General features: G+C 37.1%; 1 protein-coding gene across 4 annotated transcripts in view; it reads right to left on the bottom strand.

Moving 5' to 3' along the window:
• Acvr2a (activin A receptor type 2A) overlaps window positions 1-21435 on the bottom strand; it is an 85458-nt gene that overhangs the window by 4540 nt on the left and 59483 nt on the right. For 2 of the 4 annotated variants that reach the window (XM_029474050.1, XM_029474051.1), the window contains 7 exons: window positions 13903-13926; window positions 10126-10269; window positions 8276-8419; window positions 6951-7096; window positions 5407-5521; window positions 3069-3207; window positions 887-1017 (listed from right to left, as the gene is read on the bottom strand). In XM_029474050.1, the coding sequence (XP_029329910.1) occupies window positions 887-1017; window positions 3069-3207; window positions 5407-5521; window positions 6951-7096; window positions 8276-8419; window positions 10126-10269; window positions 13903-13926 (843 nt within the window). The remainder of the gene's footprint in view (window positions 1-886; window positions 1018-3068; window positions 3208-5406; window positions 5522-6950; window positions 7097-8275; window positions 8420-10125; window positions 10270-13902; window positions 13927-21435) is intronic. The other 2 variants (XM_029474052.1, XM_021182641.2) reach the window with 1 other exon arrangement.

The following is a 21435-nucleotide window of genomic DNA, read 5'->3' as shown; positions in this document are numbered from 1 at the left end:
CATTGACAATGGTTTCAAGATGAGCACAGTGTGACCAGTACCCACTCTGGATCCTTTTAATGGGTGTATTATGCAAGCCAGCCTTTATCTCAAAGTATTGATCTTTCTGCCTCGAGCATATGAGTGAGATACAATTGCTAGATGAATATTCATTTTTACTGAATGTCATTTTACATACCATTAAGTCACTTTTCCAAGCATTAGTGATTTACAACAGGAATATGTTTTAAAGTTCTAAAAATCCATGTTTACAAATCTGATCATTTCAATGCTTGAGCTTTTCAAGTAGACTCACAAGTCTGATGTGTTTTTGTTTCTTTAAAATCATTGTCTTACGTTGACACTAGCTTTTCTCCCTTTCAGTTTAAGATTAAACTGCCACTCTTGAGTCAGATCTCTGGTATCAGGATGAAGTTACTTATTTCTACTTGAGTTTCTAGTGATATTAACACCAAATTGCCAGCACAATTTTATGCTGTTCTGCCCACTCTAACTGTAAAGTGAAGTCTTGAAAGAAATGACTTCAGACTTCATGGACTAGAGATATCTCAAATGGAATAAAGACAACTTCAGTGCTTAGTAAGTGTTAAAATGACATTTACTAGAAGGTAATAATAAGACTATCCAGCTTTCCATGGGTTCAGAGCCAGCATGTTTCCTCATACAGCTTTCAAAACAGGAGATACTGGAACATCATTAGATTGCTGAAGTAAGAGGAACCTGCTCTATAAGGCTCTGGGACTTCAGACAAAGCCTTCTGCCTCTAAGCTTAGGTACAAAGCCCCTGTGTGAAGACCACCTTCCCTGAAGAAAGTTCAGAGAATTGATCATTCTCCTAAAAGTATTTTCTTGAAATCTCAAATGGAAAATAAGTGTATAAACTTACTGCATGTTTCTGCCAATAATCTCTTAAAACAGGCCTCTTTTTTTTATGCACAACAACTTCCTGCATATCTTCAAGAGATGGATGCTGGCCGATTTCTTCCTCAAATGGTAGCATGTACTCATCTACGGGTCCTGAAATGTAAAGAAGGAGAATCCACTGACATGCTTCCTGACTGGTACAAGCTGGTTAAAACACACTTTGTGCCCCATTTTTCCCATTCTGTAGTAGATAATGAAAGGAAAGAAATGGACTCCTAGCTGGACTTGTATCACAGTGGAACCAGAATCCAATTTACAAGAAACCAAAAGGTCTGTTTTTATGAGTTCTTAATGGCTGCTTGTTGAAGACAGGTTCAGACTAAAAGGTTTGGCTGGCTTTGAACTCGTGATCTTCATATTCAGCCTTACCAGGCTGTTTTAGAATACATATGCTGAATGCCCATTCTATATATGACAAAGAGCTGTTGGTATTTAGCAATCAATTCATATCAGAATATTAACATTCAGAGCACATTGGCACCTCTGGAAACTTAGTGCTCCACCTACACTCTACTTGAGTAACTGATGCACTTTCCAATTTTCTGTCCTATCAAAAACATATTTATGATACTTATAAATATTTTTATATTCAAGAAACAAAGGTGCATCAACCAGAATTTCCATCAAGTCAAAATGTAACACATGACAATTTTTTTTCAGGAACATAACTTGTTCTTCTTAGATATCAGACATGAATGTGCATGATTTTATCCCCCAATGAAGTTGGACTTTGCTCTATTTTGTAAATATGATAGCTCAGAAAGTTATGAGATTTTGTACAGAGGTATCTGATTATTAAGAAGTAGAGTTGAAATCTAAATCTTATCTGAAGTCTGTGCTTTGCTCCCTGTGACACAAACATGTCACTACTGTGCAGTTTCATTGACCAGAGAGAAATAGATACACATAGATGAGCTTTGTGCAAAGTGTAACTATGCACTGAACACTTCAATCAGAATCATGATCTGAAAGAGGCACTGACTCAACCCTGTACCCTTGTTTTAGGAACTCTCTTATTACTTCTACACTTACTGTGTGTGCATGCCACAATATTCATATAGGGATCAGAGAACAACGTGCAAGGAAGGGTACGTTCTCACCTTACACTATATGAGACACAGGACCAAAATTAGGTCATGAGAATTGTCCACTGAGCCGTTTCACCAGCCCTGTGAAACCCTTTGGATAGCTGAAGAACTGCTTAGTTTGTCTAGAGTATTAGTATTAACATATTAGAATTTCAATCTTTGGTTCATGGGTCAATGGCACAGGCATCAATCGATGGTAGCTTGTAAAATACACAGACTACTCAGCCTAGGCTACTGATTTTTTTTTAATGTGTATGATTGTTTTGTCTGCATGTGTGCACCACAATATGACCTGGTACTCATGAAGGAAGAACAACCAATGTTCTTAACAACTAACCTATTTCCCTAGCCTCCAGAGGCTTATTTTTAACAAGATCCCTAGGAATTGGTAAAGTTTGAACTGCTGAATTTTAACTAACAACTAGACACAAACTTAAATGCACTCACCTTATCCATATGGTTCACTTTCTCTTTGGCCCTTATTTCTGCCTTGGAACATAGCCTGCTCTTAATTATTTTACAGCATATAAAAGGCATTTAGGAAAAATTAGCATCTAACCTCATCTCTTGCTCTATGAATCCCCTCCCTATAACTCCTTTCCCCACAAAGGATCTGTATACCACACCTTAAATTTCTCAGCTGTGACTGCACCTCATTATAGTTACTTCAATGCCTTATATACCAGGTCCGGGCCAATAGTTCCCCCTTACCTCACTCTAGAGTTCACTCTACAGAAGGTAGTATAGTATCACCTTAACTATGTATTACTTAACAGGGCCTATGTCACCATCACACCGAGTCATAGTTTGATATGAAGGACTAACACTGAAGTTCTTAACCTATTTTCTTTTAGTATGTGCTATGTAACCTACTTCTATCTCCAAAGTATCGATACCAGTTTCTTTCATACCCAGCCCCTCCAAGGTCACCTTGCTGTCTGCATCTTCTGCCACCTTGTGGAGTTCATACAAGAAAATGTACTTACCTTTTTGTATAACCACTTTTCATAAATATGGCATATATACTTTTTTTTAAAAACCAGCTTTTTCCCTTACCATCTGCAGCAGTGCAACGAGAAGCCAATTCCCACAGGACTAATCCCATGGCGTACATATCTATCCTCAGAAATGCGTCCCTTTGGAAGTTTATAGCACCCTCCAACACCTCTGGAGCCATATACCTCCGGGTACCAACCTAAAAGAGATTTTGAAATCAAATTATGAACTAATGTTTTGTCTATGGTTTTATAAAAAGAAAGCCAAATATGGTCTATTTATCCAGGGAAAATAAATTATGATTATACCACCACAGGATACATAAAAGAGATGACTTCTGGATACTCTCACCAGACAGCCATACAGGGCTTTCCCTCCCTTTCTAGATCTCATCACAAAGTACCAAGTAATGCTTTGCTGGGAGAAGGAGGGAATGGAGAAAACAGAACACTTCACATATTTGAGATATATTTTTTAAGTTCTACTTTTAAAAAATATTATTTACTCATAAATTCTCCTGTCTTTGGTCTCTATTTATATTTGTCCCCAACAATTTGTTATTTCGTAGTACCTTAGCTGTGGCCACTATGCTACGGCAGCTAGTGCCAGTTGGTCTTGACAGCATTTTAATATGAACACATTTTATGAATTGTCAAGTAGACTAAAGTATATACCTAGTTAGGTCTAGGAGGCACCTTTGGCATTACGGCTTTCATCCTTAGATAATGGCAAGTGATCTTTTCACTAATACGTTAGCAGTGAAATGCACATATAGCAATAGTTTTCAAAAGTAAGGGCAGATTAATAAAACGATTAAGTTCAGTTTTTAACTTATTTTATGAGAACATAAAGTAGCTTTTTGGCGTTTCCTGTTCTGCACAAACATTTTGACTATATTCTGAATGTCTCTCAGAAGGCTACCTTTCACTTCTTTTAATATTACAGCTTATCTAATTTTAGTCTAAGATATCATCTTTTATGAATCAAAGGTGATATGACAGTAGAGAAACTTTACTGGTGTAGGCAATTTCTTATATTGCCTAAGCCTGTAATCCAATTGTAAGGACATTAAAAAATGACTGAATGTCATGAATCAGGCTTTAAAAAAAAAAAGTTACTAGTTTTGCTACATGCCAAAAGATGAAGCTGTTCCATACATAGTGCCCTGGAATTATTAATCATAGACTAATTACAAACCTTTATCTCTAGGCTATTCCATTCTTGATAGTATTTTCCCCCAAACATGTCAACTTTTCTAATATTCTACAGCTGCTGACATTACATTGAAACAAATCTGAAATTATTGATTATTGCCAGAAATCAGTGTACCATGACTGCATACAGCTATGTTCCTGGGGATCAAGGGGATATGGAATGAAAAAGAAAACTTGGGAATAATCAAATAACTTGAATAATTTGAAAGACAGAACTAGTAAGGGCATGACCTTGTAGAAATGTCACACACTTCAAGCTATTTTTAAGAATATATTTATTTTTAATTGCACATGTGGAAGGTGTATGTGCATATGTGATTGTGGGTGCCCACAAAGGCTATAAAAGGATGGCGGATCACCTGGACCTGGTCTTACAGACATCTGAGCAGCCTGAGCCAGGAAATGAACTTGGTTCTTGCAAAGGAAGTAAACACTCTTTAATCCTTGGGCCTTCTCTCCTGTTCTTATCTTGTTCTTGTGAAAAAGTGAATCTATACAAATGTATCACCGTCCTAGTCTCAGGTTTTTCTGTGGATAAAAAAAGCCTGACTCATCATTTTTTTTAATGTCCTTAAAATTGGACTACGGGCTTAAGCAAAATAAGAAATTTCCTATATTGTATCTCCTTTGGCCTTCCTAAAGGATTCTAAATCTATCTGTGCAAACCCTAACTGGAATTAGACATTTTGCTCTGGCCTTTTCAGGAGCTCCAAATTTTAGAAAGAATTTAAAAGAAAAGATTAAATTGTAATTGAATCAATAAAGTGCCAGAGCAATAAACTTTTATATAGAGAAATGAGAATTTAAAAACTGTAGTAAGAAGTGACCCATTATCCTCCACTGTTAGGGTGATGAATTAACCAATGAAAGAATTCCCTAAAGATAAATTATTTAGAACTGGATTCTTCTCTGTCCAATTGTTTTTAAAAAAAAAAAAAGAAAAAAAAGAAAATAAAAAAAAAACCAAAAACCCAATACTATCACAGATGAATGCTGTTCTGGTGCTTGCTTAAACCTGAGTTATACAACAGTGTAAAAATGTTGCCTTCAGGAACTAAAATCTATCACACTCTTCATTAGATGATGCTTCAATGACTACCCCATCAACATTAGATCAAATTAGTGCTGATCTAAGAAAAATATTATGTGCTTAATTTTGCTTACTTTATAGCTGTTGTTCTTACCTGCCCATGGGTGTCACCTGCAGACTTGCCAGCCTCGAACTTTAAGGCCAACCCAAAGTCAGCAATGCAAGCTGTCAGATTGTTTTTCAACAGCACATTTTTACTTTTAATGTCCCTTCAAACATAAAAATAAAATACCTTAAGCAAGTTATCTTTTAAATTTTTCTACTGAATACATGGAGAATATGATATAAAAATAAAGTTACTTAAAACTAAGAAACTTTAGAGCAGAGAAAGAGTGAAGATGCTTATGCAGAATCTCAACCTGTCGTAAAGCACGGGGATGCAGTAACAAAGCTGCCCTAAAGGAGCAAGAGGGAATCTTCTCCATAAAGCGCTTTTACAGTCATTCCAGAAATACATTTTCATCTATGTTACTCCCACATAATGATAAAATTTACTCTTTCTTTAAGGTAATAGGAATGCTTCAGATCTATTAGCTACAAACTCCCACAGTACCCAAATTTCAGAAAAACAAGAAAATTTTTAAAATTTGATAAAGACTTCCATTTTAGAACGGCCCCTCCCTGACCTACATGGCTACTTTTCAAGGAAAGCACTTCTGCAAATACAGAACAGACAGAAGCCTTTCACCATAGAGCAAAGCTGGTCTCTGAAAAGTCTATCAGCTGTAAGTAAGGGATATATTCTTCCTGCACATCTGCCTCATCTGGTTCAACTTAATGACAACTCTAGCAAACATGTCTATGCTCTCATCAATAGGTACATTTAGAAGTAGTCGTTTAGTCCTACAAAAGATGAAGGTAGAGTCAAATGCTCCAGACACCAACTGACATCAAACATTTTAAAGGGCCCTATAACTAATAAGTTAGGGGACTCATAAACATGAAAGAAAGGAGAGGACTTTCTAAAGAAGTCATGATTTAGTAACACTCAACTACACATCTGCTAAATCAATGTTAATACCTACTTTTAAAACAGCCATTTTAAAACTGAATAGAAAGACAACTCAATCCCATATTCTTCCAAGGAAGTTAAATAATAGCAAACAATTTATTTCCCAGAAGCAAACATGTTTCCTTTTTAAGACGGTAACAGTCTTTTCCCTGATGAGCACTATTTCTTTACTCAGCAGCTAGCTGTCTCCTCGTGGGGGTCCCTTCTACTTTAGCTCAAGGAATGAATGTTATATTCATCCAAAAGACAGAGAAAATACTTAATCTATCCTTAATTCTATCATTGTGGATCTACTAAAAATTGTCTTTAAAGTAAACTCAAAATTTTGAGTTAAAATCATTTCTCCTTTGAAATAGAGAAAATACACTTCTATTCTCAAACATACTTTCAGAAGTTACACAAATTAAAACATGGGATCATTAGACTTTATTAACAAGATTAACATGTATATTAACATGTACATACCAAAGTACACCCTAGCCAATCTCACCTAATTTTAAAAACTTGAAAAGTCTTTGCCTCTTTGCTTGGATAATCACCGCAAAAATAAATTTTACTCCAAGAATTAAAAGTTTAAGTAGTAAACATTTGAGTTGGATGGAAAGACAATACAGATTTTGTTCTACCTGTGAGATATTGCAGGCTTGTGGCCATCTTTTAAGCCAGGTATATCCTCATGTAAATATGCCAATCCTCTAGCCATGGTTTCTGCAATATGACAAAGTTCATTCCAAGAGACCACATTAGCCTTAAGAAAGTCTGACAGTGAGCCCTAAAGAAAGGAGAGGTGGGAGGAAAATACCCATAAGCTCTTGATTAAAATTTTACATAAACAGAAACTTTTCCCTGGATATGAAAGCAACACATTTCTTTCAAAAAAAAATTCTATAGAGCTGTTCAAATTTCCTTTCAATTCACAGTAATTAACATTCAACCACAAAAGACTGATTTTTGTTTTTCAAGTCTTATTACCAAAATAAGTTAATAATTGACTTTGGGAGGTTAAGAACAAAGGACAGACTAGTTTAAAATGTTAGGAAAACAACTAGTCTCTAAGATGAAACATACTGACATAGAACTACACTGAAAACATAACTAACTACTAATGTATAGACTATTCCCGAGGCAATGGCTTAGTTGGCAAAGTGCCTGTTACACAGCATCAGGACCTGAGTTCTGAGACTCAGACCTACATTAGTCCATCAACCAACCCAGTGCTAGGAGGACACAGACACAGGTAGATCCCTGGAAGCATCAGTGCGCTACAGGTTCAGCAAGAGACCCTACCTCAAGCAAAAAAACAAACAAACAAAAAAATCCAACAAAAAAACAAAACAAAACAAAAAACCATGAAAAGTAACTGAGGAAGACACTGAAAAACCAGGAGCCTCCACGAGTGCACCTTACTCATAATCACACACACACACTTGTGCACATGCACGCTCACATACAACCCTTCTCTAGAGATATTATGATCATCATGGCCAAATACTTAGTGAAATATAAAGACATAAAAATCAAACATCTTAGCTGGCCATGGTAATGCAAGTCCATAACCACAGCACTTGAGAGGCTGACAGGAAACAAGAGTGAGTTTGGGACCAGCCTGTGCTATACTGAAGACATGTCTTTTAAAAAATATTTTAATTGAAAAATGATGGAATAGCAAATGTGTTTTGGAAATAAACACTGTCTATTCTAAAGCATCCCTAAGAGAAGTAATTGCAGCACAGGAAATCAAAGACTAAAGTTTTTCTATGATTATAGGGCTAAGATAAAAAGCTGTTCTTTCCTTAAAGTCACATTTTTATATTTTTATTCATAAGTGATGTATATTTTTTGGGTCAAATATTAATCAACCATAATAATATACTGTTCTCTTGAAATAAAATAGTTAACATTAGACAAGCCAAGTCCAACTTAACTAAACTTAAGTATTACGTCGTTATACCTTTTCATGAAATGCTGTGATTAGCCACAGGTCCACATCCACACTGGTGCCTCTTTTCTCTGCACCAATGAACTGTAGTATGTTCTCATGCTTCATTCCGGGTAGACTATAGACTTCATATTCATTCTGCCAGGACTGTTTGTCCTAGAGTAAAGACAAGAAAGCACACTAAGAGCACAGAGGACAAGAAACACTGAGGTTACTAGAAATGACCACAACAAAACAAGCTAATACAAGTGGTCCAACATCAAAATGAGCTAGGGACAGAGGTCTTTTGTTATATTTTTATAAAAGAAATCTGTGACAGGTAATAACAATAATCCATAATAAATCCTTCTTTTTTTCCCATTCCCTCAAAATCTACTTTTCTGTGTAGCTAAGTTTATATACACAGGCATTCATCAAAAATGACTGCATTTCTGTATCGTAAACGGCAACACATTCTGTTACAAGCTACTGCAAGCACTATATGGTGTTAAGTTATTTATGCTAACAGTCACAATCATCTCCCTGAAATATAAATTTAGATAGAACCTTAGATAAAAACCACTCCTCAGCCTGCCCTCCCCAACTTCCAAAGTCAACAGTACCTTATGTTTTTCTTTTAATTATCAATTACTCATTCCTGCCAGTGATCTGTATCTACTGTATACTTCCTTACAAAAGATTCGTTTCTTTTCACTATGAAAGGGCATTGAAAGCTGAGTTACACTATAATATATGGTAAGGAAATCTCGGATCCAAGATTAGTGACACTGTAATATATGGTAAGAAATCTCTGGATCCAAGATTAGTTTAAATTTTGGCCTTTCCTTTTCCTTTTATAAAATCATTTGTTTTTCCAGTGAAGTAAAAGAATAATTGTGCTATTGGTTGCTAAAGTGCTTATTTTATGTTTATATCTAAATAACATATGAACATACAACAGGTAAATCATTACTTTGTCAATAAAGGCATTTGATAAAATGGCTACTGTTGTTTCTACTCTTAATATCCAGTATCTTTTTCTTATTGTTAAAATTCCTCACATGAATCTTATTATGAATCTTAGCACAACAGAATGCTTCTCTCTAGAAAAGCCACACTGTTGCCAAGAAGAGGAGAGGAGGTAAAACCTAGGTACATTAAGGAAACTGTTTCTGCAGTGACTCTGGAGTGATGGGGATTGGGTGTGTAGCTGAGACTTCAGTACTAAGGGTCCTCTCAGGCACAGGGGTGGGTGTACTGACGGAGTAAAGGGGAAGATGAGATCCCTCAAGTCTACCAGCAATGAGCAAAGCAGCAGCACTGCGAGACTGGGATTGGTCAGGCTGTCATGAGAGTTCAGCTGCACTGAAGGGGAAAACAAAGTAAACTAATACTTTGAAACCTGAACCACTGCCTCTGAGGAATTACCAACAAAAAATGGGGGTGGGGGGAGAGGAAAGTACATATAAATACTCAAAGTGCAATGAAAAGATAACAGTCTGGCCATGTAACTGCAAACACCAATTCTAAAGTAAAGCACAGTCTACTGCTCTTTCCTGCCGAGGAGACAAGATACTACCCAGACGGTAAGCTTATTTTTTGACTGGAATAGTTTAGATTTTATTACCAAAAGATTGACTACATGTGCATGTACTGTGACTCCAATTCTGCCAACAAAGTCTAGTGCTGCATTAAATCACTCCATCTCAGCTGTGACAGCAGCACAGAAAGGCTAGGTTACTTTCCCAACTATCACAACAATCACTTTACAATGGGTTTACAATGGTTTATATATTCACGCTGTTTATGAGCTATAATGTCCTAACCAGTTACAGCTTTAAAAATACAGAAGGAGGTTGACTAGGGAATTTCAACAAACATACCTGTATCGGAAATATTTTGACAGCCACATATTCATTGAGCAACTGAGCTTTCCAGACACAACCAAATCTTCCCCTTGCTTTCACTTCTAACAGCTGCAATGGCTTCAACCCTAGTAATGGGGAAGGTGGCGGTGGTCCTGGGTCCTAGAGGTAAATAATAATAATGCTATAAATAAGTAGAAAATAAGACATTGATTCTGAAATGAAAAAAGGGTGGTTATACTGAATAATGCTCTAACAGAAACCATGGCCTATGAGGGACTGTAACATCAATGTGACCTTAACTTCCAGCCTGCGAGAACTTAGATGCTAGGGCATTAGTGGGAACCACAAAGCAGGCAATGTTTAGCAACATCAGTGCTGCTGCTACTTAGGAAAAGAAGGTGAAAAGAGTAGGCAGCCAGTCTACCCAATGTTCGCAAGATGTTCTGTGAATTTCAGAACACTCTTAATAGTATGTCATTGGCTTTATTCAGCTTATATTCTCTTAAAGGGCACAGATTTTAAAAGTATCAAAACAGCAAAGTATGAGCATTTCTCAAAAAAAACAATCTCAAAATCTGATACTTTCTCTAGTAGCTGTCTAACATTAACTTTTTTCTTCATTACTTTCACAATGCCCAGTCATTTCAAACAAGTATATAATCCCAGCACTCAGGAGACAAAGGCAGGTAGATCTCTATGAATTTGAGGCCACTCTGGTCTACAGAGCAAGTACCATTACAGAGAGAGCTACCCAGAGAAACCTTGTCTCAAAAATAGATAGACAGACAGACAGACAGATAGATAGATAGATAGACAGACAGACAGACAGACAGACAGACAGACAGACAGACAGATAGATAGATAGATAGACAGATAGAGCAGCCAGGCAGTGGTGTACACCTTCAATCCCAGCACTTGGGAGACAGAGGCAGGTGGATTTGAGTTCGAGGCCAGCATGGTTTACAGAGTGAGTTCCAGGACAGCCAGGGCTACACAGAGAAACCTTGTCTCAAAGTAAACAAAAACAAAAACAAAACAAAAAGAAAAACCACAAACAAAAAAGAGAAAGGTTTCTATAGACAATCTTTGTTCATTCTTACTTTTCAAGATACTAACAGTCCATCTCTTTAGCTATTCCCCCAAACTGACCAGAAATAAAAATCATTCTCTAAGAATAACTGAAAAGAAAAATAAGACAAAGTATAAATAAATCTAGAAAAATGGTAGTCATAGTTAGAAAGATAGAATGTTGAATAAGAGACAAGAGTGCTACCATGATGGATCTTTAAAACAGGGCCAGGAAACTACATAAAGGAGAAAGAAAAGTGAGAATTCCCAATGCCAGAAGAATAGCAACCCTTTGTTTGAAGTGTTCTCTCGGTTTATTGTCTGCAACTGAAGCAGATGGGAAGAAGCTCCTGGAAGCCAGCAGAAAAAACATCAGAAATGTTTCAATGCTTATTTAAGTTTTGTGAGAAGGAACTAAAATTTTTGTGGCAAGGAGAGACTACCAGTAGCACTTCAGATACTTAAAAATGACATTTTATCCAAGATCAGTACATCTTACCCTAACTTTCTTCTCCCCTTTTAGATCTTCATAAAATTCCAAAACTTATAGTGCTCCTTATAGGCATCCTCCAGTCACTAGTCTGTTTGGGAGTCTATGAGTTTTCAATTAAGCATCAAAATTACCCCAGAAAAAAAAAAGTTCAAAATATTTTATAGAAATAGAATGCAACTTGTAGGCAGTCCCTTAAAGGCTTGAAAACTCCTATTTTTTAAAGTAAGGCAGAAGAAAGACTTCCTGTGATTCAGTCTGAAGTCATGTTTGTTTTTAAATGTCTAAAAAGTTGCTGTTCTTCTCAAATTAAAAACATGAAAGGTTAATAAAGCCAAAGTGCTTCCATTTAGCAGAGTGACAGACCAAAGAGGTTGTCTACAAACCTACAGGAAGGCCAGGCTCACAGTGACTCTGTCTCTCTGGGAAGTTGCTATGGGAAGTCGATCCTCCCTTGCCATTCTACAGCCATCTCTGCCTGTAATAGGATTCTACTGGCATGGACAGGGTGACTGAGGGGACTGAAAGGAAAAGGCGAACACTAATCTAGCAAAGGCAAAGAAACCTAGACAGTCTGCAAAGTCCAAGAATAAACGTATAAGTTTATAAAGAAATAACTAAATAGAAATGGCAATAATCAATTTTTCAAAGCAAAAATACTACAATCTTCAGATAACTGAACAGAGAAAAGAGGACAACAATGCCACTGACCAATAATGTCTCTAGAGAGAACACACACATCTACTGTGTTCAGATTTGCACCAGCTACAGACATGAAACAGGATTGAGATCATGTCTTCAATATCTCAGATTAATAATATAACAGGGAGTTCAAAGTATATTAAATGTTTTCTAGATGGAAAGATAAACTTCAAAGGTCCTATAGGATTACAAAGCTTCCCTTAGTAAATTTCTTAACACACTTCCGTCTCAGAGAGAAACCTGGGGTCAACATTTAATATTACAATTTACTCAGAAGTTTTCTATTAATTGCTACAAAACATACAACTGTCAAATTTTCTTAACAATATAGAAAAATTAAATAAAAAAGCAAAACACTGGCCAATATTCAAAAAGGAAGAACGTGATCTACAAAGGCTCACTCTTGCCAATGATGATGTACTCTTAGCTATCATTTTATACTCATGGATACTTAAGATTGGGCTTAAAACTCAGCTTCATAATAAAAATAACTACACAGTACAAAATACCAATCATTGATATAGCTTTTTGTTTTCTTAACAAGAAGTTATTAGGATGAAGTTTTAAATGTATCTCTAAAATCTAAATTTTAATTATTGAATAAGGTATATTAAAAATTACTCTCAGTTTATTAGTATCATTATAGTAATTTATTCAGAACACCTAAGACTTCTATCATTAAACACGCAAACCCCCAAGGCAACAAATGGGAACTTACACTTCATAACTGATGGCATCCATGAAGCATAGCTTTGCCATGATGCACAGAAACACTTGGAAGACAGCAATTCCAAGGACTACAGAATTTCTGAAAATCTTCCCTCGAGTTCCCAGTGCTGTTTCAACAACCATTCAATATGTAAAACTTAGAGGATGCACATCAGAAATGGCTCTGACTGTGCATTCCTTTTCAAGACATAAGAATGTATGCTGAAACTGCAGTTACTGGTAAAGTCTGACTGTCCAAAGCCCCTACACCGTGGCATTAGTATACCCACTCCGGGCTACTCCTTAAAGGGGTTAGCAAGCCATCTGTCATCAATGCTGCTTATCTCTGAGACACTTGTACATACTAGTACAAACTGCCCTAGCCTTCAAGGCAGCAACACATTTGTCAAAGGTGTTACTTATGCAGCTAATTCATTAGCTAGAGAAGACATTGGAAAATATGGATTTTAAGTTAAAAAGATAATGAGCTAGACCAGAAAGTTATCTCTTATTTAAATGAGTAAGGCTGACATTTAAAGAACTACTGGGTTCCTAGAGCTAATGTCCTCATTAGATTTTATCTTCCAATCAGAAGAAACCTTAGATAAGCATAAATACTGCTAACAATTCTTCAAAAACCAAATGTTTTTACTATGTCAAATGAATAATATTTGGATACAAAAGAGAGGACTTTTATAACAAAAATGTAGATAAACTATAAGGGATGCAAAGTAAAGCCCCAATAACAAAACTGTAAGGACCAATGTCTAGTGTGCACCCACAGAAGCTTTCACAACCATGAAACAAACAGCAATGCATCTTACCTCTATCATTATATGAAAGGCGTGCTTGTGAAGAAAAAACACAGGCAAAAGAAATTACGATTCGTATTCAGAACGAAATGAAAAATGACACATCAGTTACAAAGGTGAAAGAATGATTTAGCTTTTTAAGACTTGACAGTGATTCAGCAGACTGTATTTTTAAGATAAGAATGAAAAACTCATTCCTTATAACCAGAGGAAAGTGTTATTTTTAAAAATATAAGGAAAAATCCTTAACTTACACCTACTAGGGTGGCAGTAAATAAATTTGGATGTAAAAATAACCCAAAATTACCTAATACAATGGGCTCAAGCAAGCAAGTAAAATAAATTTTAAATATTACGTATTACTTGTAAAGATTTGAAAGTCTAAAGTGTGAGTGTAAACAGGCAATTCTGGTGAACAGGAGCTGCAATTGGATTCTGAACAGCAGAGGGCAGTATTGCCTTTAACAAATACCAGGAAACAAAGCCCTGAGGAAATCCAGTTCTCTCAGACCAGGGATTCTAAGAGCTTTTATGAGTGTGTGCATGAAGGTTAGGGGGCCACCTCAGGTGTCATTCCCAAAGTGCCATTTCCAAGTGACCTGGAACTCTCCAAGCAGGCTAGGCTGGTCAGCAAGCCCCAGGAATGCACCTGCCACAACTCTTTTAGTGCTGGGGTTGCAAACATGCAGCATCAACCCAGCCTGCCTGCCTGTGTGGTTGGCTGTTTTTCTATTCTCTTCCTTCCATGTGTGTTCTAAGGATCAAACTTAGGCTTTTGTGAGCTGTGATGTCTTTCCAGTTCTAGGGTTTGTCTGGTTTGTTTTATTTTGTGTTGTGTTGTTGTGTTATTTTGGAGGTTTTTTTGGTTGTTGTTTTGGGGTTTTGTTTTGTTTTGAGTTTTTGTTTGTTGTTTTTTGTTGTGGTGGTGGTGATTTGGGGTTTTGTTTTGGGTTTTTTGGTTTGTTTGTTTTTTTAACAGTTTTCATAAGAACCTCTGAAATTTCCTACTTCCAGTGAGTAAATTATCTCACTCACCTTTTTGGAATGTACTAGGTGAAACACAGAATAATGCTATGTGTGTGCTCAGGAAAGACAAACCAGGAAGAAAACACAAAGAACGATGGCCAGAATTAAATAAAACCTGGTGATAAACTAGCTCTGTTACAAACCTCCCTGTCCAGCTGTAGCAACATGAATAAATCAAAATATATCCTGACAGAACAGGATTTAAATGACTTAGTCCACAGTCTGAATTAAGCATTTGTTAGCAGTTCAAACTATAATTCCGGTATTATAACAACTTTAAATGTAGGAAGTAAGTAGTAATCCCTTGGAAATAAGTATACAGGCACATTTCTCAGTCTGAGGATAGTCAGGTAGGAAAAGAGAACAAGTCACCACAAAAGAGAGAACTGCCTGAAGTTTAAATAAAGTAAAACACACGTTAGCCGCTGCTACGGAGCTCGAAAACTCCACACAGATGACACATTTCCCAGTTGCCACTATTTCTACAGAGAACAGTACCTGACGAAAGAAATGACAACTCACTTTTCTGTATCAGTTGTTTTCTTGGTATCATCCAAGGCTATTCATTATCCATCAAAAAACCAGCTTAATTAATACTTCCATACCATGAGAGAACCTCTCTTTCACAGGGATGCAAAGGCACAAGAATTACTGGGATCTTGTTTACACACAAGAACTTTCAGAGCTCACAATGTCAGTACTCTTAATCTTAGAAAGTAGTATGCCTACTCAGGAAACTTCCTAACTAATGGAGAGAGTAAACATCCAACACAAAAACGAATGAAGACAAAACCAAACCTTAATGTGCTAAAAATGGGCAAGACAAAAGCAAAAGAATTAAAATAACTAAAACAGATTTTAAGTATAGTTTTTTTTTTTAGATATACTTCTCAATAAAAGAACATTAGAACAAAAAGACACAAAGTAATAAATAAGAGGCACCAAGGGCATGCTTTTTCAAAGTAGAAATTGTTACAGTATATAGTCAAAAAAGGCAAAAGAGATCACTGACTATACAAATAGATACAACTGTATTCCCAAAATGAAAATGGTGGCTTTGAGTACTCAGCACTAAAACTGTACGTAACTAAAAATCAAATCAGTACCTTAATGCCAAGTAATTAGGTTTCCAGATTAGAAAGAGACTCGCTGCTTATCAAGAAGGAATGAAATTACTGCCAAACATCAGAAAATATAAAACTTGATTCACCCATTCATTTATCCACTCATTCAAACAAAGTTTTCTGACTATACTATTCTTGTCAAATACTAACTACTCAGGCTCTTATGAACAAGTCTTCATTTCTTAGACAAATATATAAAAAAACAAGAACAGAAATAAAATTCATAGAGGATAAGACAGTAACTTCAGAAAAAAAGTTTCTGAACTAGAAAAAGGCATAGATTAATAGATGAATAAATCTGATGCTGTCATATGGGTCAGCCATGACTCTGTTAATTAGATCCCAAGTTTCTTCATAGTTTCTCTCCTTACTTTTCCCCAAAACAAACAAATAAAAAATGCACTGTGGATAAAAATAAGGACTCTGAAAAGATTCCCTAGTCAGTTAGCAGCACAGGGCTGCCAGCACTAGGGTGGAAAGTCTCCAGGAGATACAGGGAAAGCACAGTCTCCTCTTAGTTGCTGTTCAAAAGCTGAGGGTTATGACTAACTATAAAGAAAGCTTACCTTTATCTAATTTAATGTTTATAACCTCTAAGTGAAGATGAAAAATGAAAATGAATATGTGTAAATAGAAATAAATTCTGGTGTGTGAAAATTATTTCACCATCAGGCTGTATAAGCACAAATAAAACCTCTATTCAGGATGAAACAGTAAACTCTAATTAATTTTCCCTAATTTAGTTTTCTATGGACTCCATCAAATTACTTATTTGAAAATAAGCTGTTCAATCAGTGGACAGTAACTCGTGAGTAACTCCCACTTGGATTGGGATTGTAAGTTAGGTCACTTTACCTTTTTCTCATCAATAAAATGAACACGACACAACAGATATTTTAGAGTAGTACAGCAGTAGCACTTTCTATGAAACTTACTCCTTTTGGTCAGTTCTGAAGCTGTGACAGAAAGGACAATGACAGCTGACATTTACTGAGCGTTTTAACACTGGTCAGCATCTCAAATGCCGTGTGGGAGTGCAGAACGCCAATCAGATCTGTTCTCCCTGCCACTCCCTGCAAAACCTCTTCACCTTCATTTCCAAGTAGCAAAGCCCAATAAGCAGCTGGTTTGTTTTCACCTTTACTTGTAACTGTGAGATCCAAGAGGGCAAGCCGAGAGCATCCTGCACCAGTACTATACAGATGCTTAGTGCAGGACTGAGAGCAGGTATGCGAGCGCCAAAACCAGAAAGGCAGCCCACAGTACTACTTCATTAACAAATGAGCTTTTCTACTTCTACTATTTCAAATTAGTAGAAAAGGGTTTTAAAGCAGTGGCACAGCAAGGAATAAAGGAAAAGGTCTAAGGTCAGATCCAGGAAATGAGCCTGATACAGAGAAGCAAAGGTGTGCCTCCTCCTGCTAATAGTTGCTCTCCAGAGAAAGTCCACTTCCAGGCTGGCAAGAGAAAAGCTGCATTCCAGGCCTAAGAACTGAATGGGTCACCAAAGCACTCATAAAACTCACTTTCACAAATTGAGTGTCATATACACATTCACTCTAACTGGGTTAAGCTCCATGGTTTTTGTCTTCCTCCCAACCATTTTTGCTTCTGGATACAGAATTCTCAATCTCCAAATAACTATATTTAAGCACTTGTAGGTAGGAGAAAAAATGTATGTGCTTGATGAAGGTAACTTTTCAAGCTTTGTATCTATCAATAATTTCTAAAAATTTGCTTAAAAGTATACTCTAAATGAAGGTGGAAATTTAGTTATTGAATCAAAAAGCAATTATATATCACAGTGGGACACAAAAGGAAAAACAACTATAACAACCATGTACCATTCTTAAGAATATACATATACAAAGATGCACAAGTTTAAAACAGCATTATATCATATTTTAAACATGGTTGGAAATACTTATGAAATATAGATTATCCTATCAGAAATCTCATACAAACTACTAAACTGGTAAAATGTGTGTGAGTGATATATGTATATGTAATTATATAGTAATATAATTGTATATAAATATATTAAAATATATTCTTATATAATTATATTACATACATATATCATACACACATTTTACCAGTTTTATATATTATATAAATATATTATATTTTTATATAATTATATTACACACACATATATCACAGTATGCCTTAAATGTACAAAATTTGTACCAAAACACACTAAATTTTGGTATTTCTTGAGCATGTATTAGCACTTTACTAAGTTTCACTTAAAGATACATCTTTTAATGGATTGAGATAAATAGCACATCAAGCTGAAAAGCTATTTTTCTACACTACTATAGTCTGTATGTGTGTATATATATGTGTGTATATATATATATATATGTAAATATATATATATATATATGTGTGTGTGTGTGTGTGTATACTAATACTATGTGTGTGTGTGTGTGTGTGTGTGTGTGTGTGTTCACTAAGTGTATAGAGAGAGAGAATGCCCAAGATACAGTCCACAGAACTCAAAAAAGGTCAACAAGCTGAATTGCCCAAGTGAGGACGCCTCAATCCCACTTGGGAGAGAGAGAAGAAAGCAATCACAAGTGGGGAGGGGGGAGGGAAAGTGGATAGGATGGGGGGAGTGGGGAGGAGAGGGGAACCTGATTTGGTACTGGGTGAGGGAAAAAGACTGAAGCCCTGAGGGCCAGCAGAAAGAATGGAAACAAGCAACCTCAGGAGACAGGAGGTTAGGGGGACTCCCCAGAATGCACCACAGACCTGGGAGGTAAGAGACTCCCAGGACTCAAAGGGAGGAAGGGACCTTAGATGAAATGCCCAACAGTAGGGAGAGGGAACTTATAGAGCCCACCTCAAGCAGGAAGACAGGACATCAAGTGAGGGGTGGGGTTGCCATCCCACAGTCATATCTCTGACCCATAATTGTTCCTGTATGAAAGAATTACAGGGATGGAAATGGTGAGCAGCCTGAGGAAAAGAAGGTCCTGTAACAGGCCCAAAGTGGGATCCAGCTCAAGGGGAGGTCCCAAGGCCTGACACTATTACTCAGGCTATGGAGCGCTAACAAAAATGGACCTAGCATGACTGTACTCTGGAAGACCCAACAAGCAGCCCTGAAAGAGTCAGATATTTGCACCCAACCAATGAACAGAAGCAGCTGACCCCTGTTGTTGAATTAGGGAAGGCTGAAAGAAGCTGAGAAGAAGGGCAATCCTGTAGGAGGACCAGCAGCCTTAATTAATCTAGACCCTGGAGATCTCTCAAACACTGGACCACCAAACAGATAGCAATTACCCGCTGATATGAGGCCCCTAACAGACATACAGTAGAGGACTGCCGGGTCTGTGTTCATTCAGAGATGATGTATCTAACCCTCAAGAGACTGGAGGCCCCAGAGAGTTTAGAGGTCAGGTGGGGTTAGGGGTTGGGGGTATCCTCGTGGAGATAAGATGGGGTGGAGAGGAGGTGTGGGATGTGGAGTAGTAGGAGGGTGGATGGGGGGGAATGGACTATGGAATGTAAAAAATAAATTTAAAAAAAGGAAAATAGTATATCTAATAGTTCATAAGAAAAAAAACGCATAAACTAAAACAGATGAGGCTAGAGAAAGGTATTCCAGGATGTACACCAATCTTAAAATTACTTACAGAAAGTGATAAAAGAAATGCAAATGATTTCTTTCCCTTTTTGCTACAATTCATTCTAAATAATTTGTGTCCATAAATCAAACAAAGTCTTATTTCAAGCAGAAGAGAAACAACGTGTATTAATAAACCATAGGCATTAAGCCGCCAACTTCTATAACAGCTTCTTCCCAGATTTAAACATTTCATCCTTCAGGATAATGCCTTAAAACAAGAAAGTAAACAACTCAAAACAGTTCCAGGAAATACCTGAAACTGACCAGATTCACTAGGCCCCTCTCTCTGCCACAAAAGCTGAGAGTCCCTCTCAGACCTAGTAGGCTAATCTGTAAAGAAGACTCAGAAGAGCAAAAGATGAAAGGAAACTCTGAGCCCAGACCACCTGCCTAGAAGAAGTAGCGATCGGTGGAGCTGTCTAAAAAGAGGTTTAGACCAGAGTCACTTATAAAGGACACTCTCCAACCTGTTGGGCTACCTGCAGGTTATGCAAAGCACTCCAGGTTCTCAGTTGTTGTGAGTGGTCACCCATACTCGGTGGGCTTTGATAATGTAGCTGTCCTTGAATCATATTTGTTCCTGAAAGTGACACACTGATTGTAACCCCAATCAAACTCATGGTTCACTAAGTTCGACTTTGGTGGTATTTGTTACTTTGGTCTGTTGTGGGATTCCTATCTAGGGTGAACAGATATATGTATTGCATCTGCACAGGAAAAAGTTTGTTACACAATAGTAATTCAAAATGGATCCAATCTGGAAACCTTCATGTGGTCCAGCTTCCATGGTTCTAGAAAATCCTATGCACGCTGCCAAGGGAGGGAAGTAATTTAAAACCCTACCCAGTTGTGACACCTCTGAACTAATACTAACCAGCACAATGAAATGTCCATCAAGATACAGTGAATGTAACCAACAGCATCTGACTGCACTAAAGGTCCACTCAACAGGAGGAAAAAAATGTCTGGTACCGGAAACAGAGCCAGATTCCCAGGGCTAATGAGGTCATGGACCTTAGAAAAGAATCTAATACCACGATTTTGCTAGGTCTGCATAGTTCTTTACTATCAAGTGGAGACAATTACAGAAAACCACAACTGGACACAACACAAGCAGAGATTAACAGAGTGTGGAAGTCAAGCCTCATGTACACATCTACATTGCTACTTCTGTATCTATGGCTCAGAGAATACTGCACAAGACAGGCTGGGACAATTTTAAGAGCTAGAGGACCAGGAAGCCTGTGGTAAAAGTCTTCCCTAAAAATGACTGCATAGAGGATGGCCTAGTCAGCCATCAATGGGAGGAGAGGCCCTTAGTCGTGTGAAGATCATATGCCCCAGTACAGGGGAATGCCAGGGCCAGGAAGCAGGAGTGGGTGGGTTGGGGAGCAGGGTGGGGGGAGGGTATAGGGGACTTTCTGGATAGTGCTTGAAATGTAAATGAAGAAAATATCAAATAAAAAATTTGACCCAAAAAAAAAAAATGACGGCATAAACAGGTATTATCACCAAAAAAAAGAAATCTCATAGGATTTTACCTCTAGGTAAAGAACCAGGGGAAAACTAGTCTTTCCCAGGGATAAATTTTCTAACAAAGGAATCTGAAACCATACACACAAACCACAAAATCCGACTCTCGGCAGGTTGTATCTTTACATTTATACATACATACAGGTAAACTCCGACTCTCGGCAGGCAGGTTGTATCTTTACATTTATACATACATACAGGTAAACTCCGACTCTCGGCAGGCAG

This window comes from Mus caroli, chromosome 2, assembly GCF_900094665.2.
Source record: "Mus caroli chromosome 2, CAROLI_EIJ_v1.1, whole genome shotgun sequence".
Lineage (NCBI taxonomy): Eukaryota > Metazoa > Chordata > Mammalia > Rodentia > Muridae > Mus > Mus caroli.
Note: the sequence above shows the minus strand (reverse complement) of the source record. Positions and strands in the feature narration are given on the sequence as shown.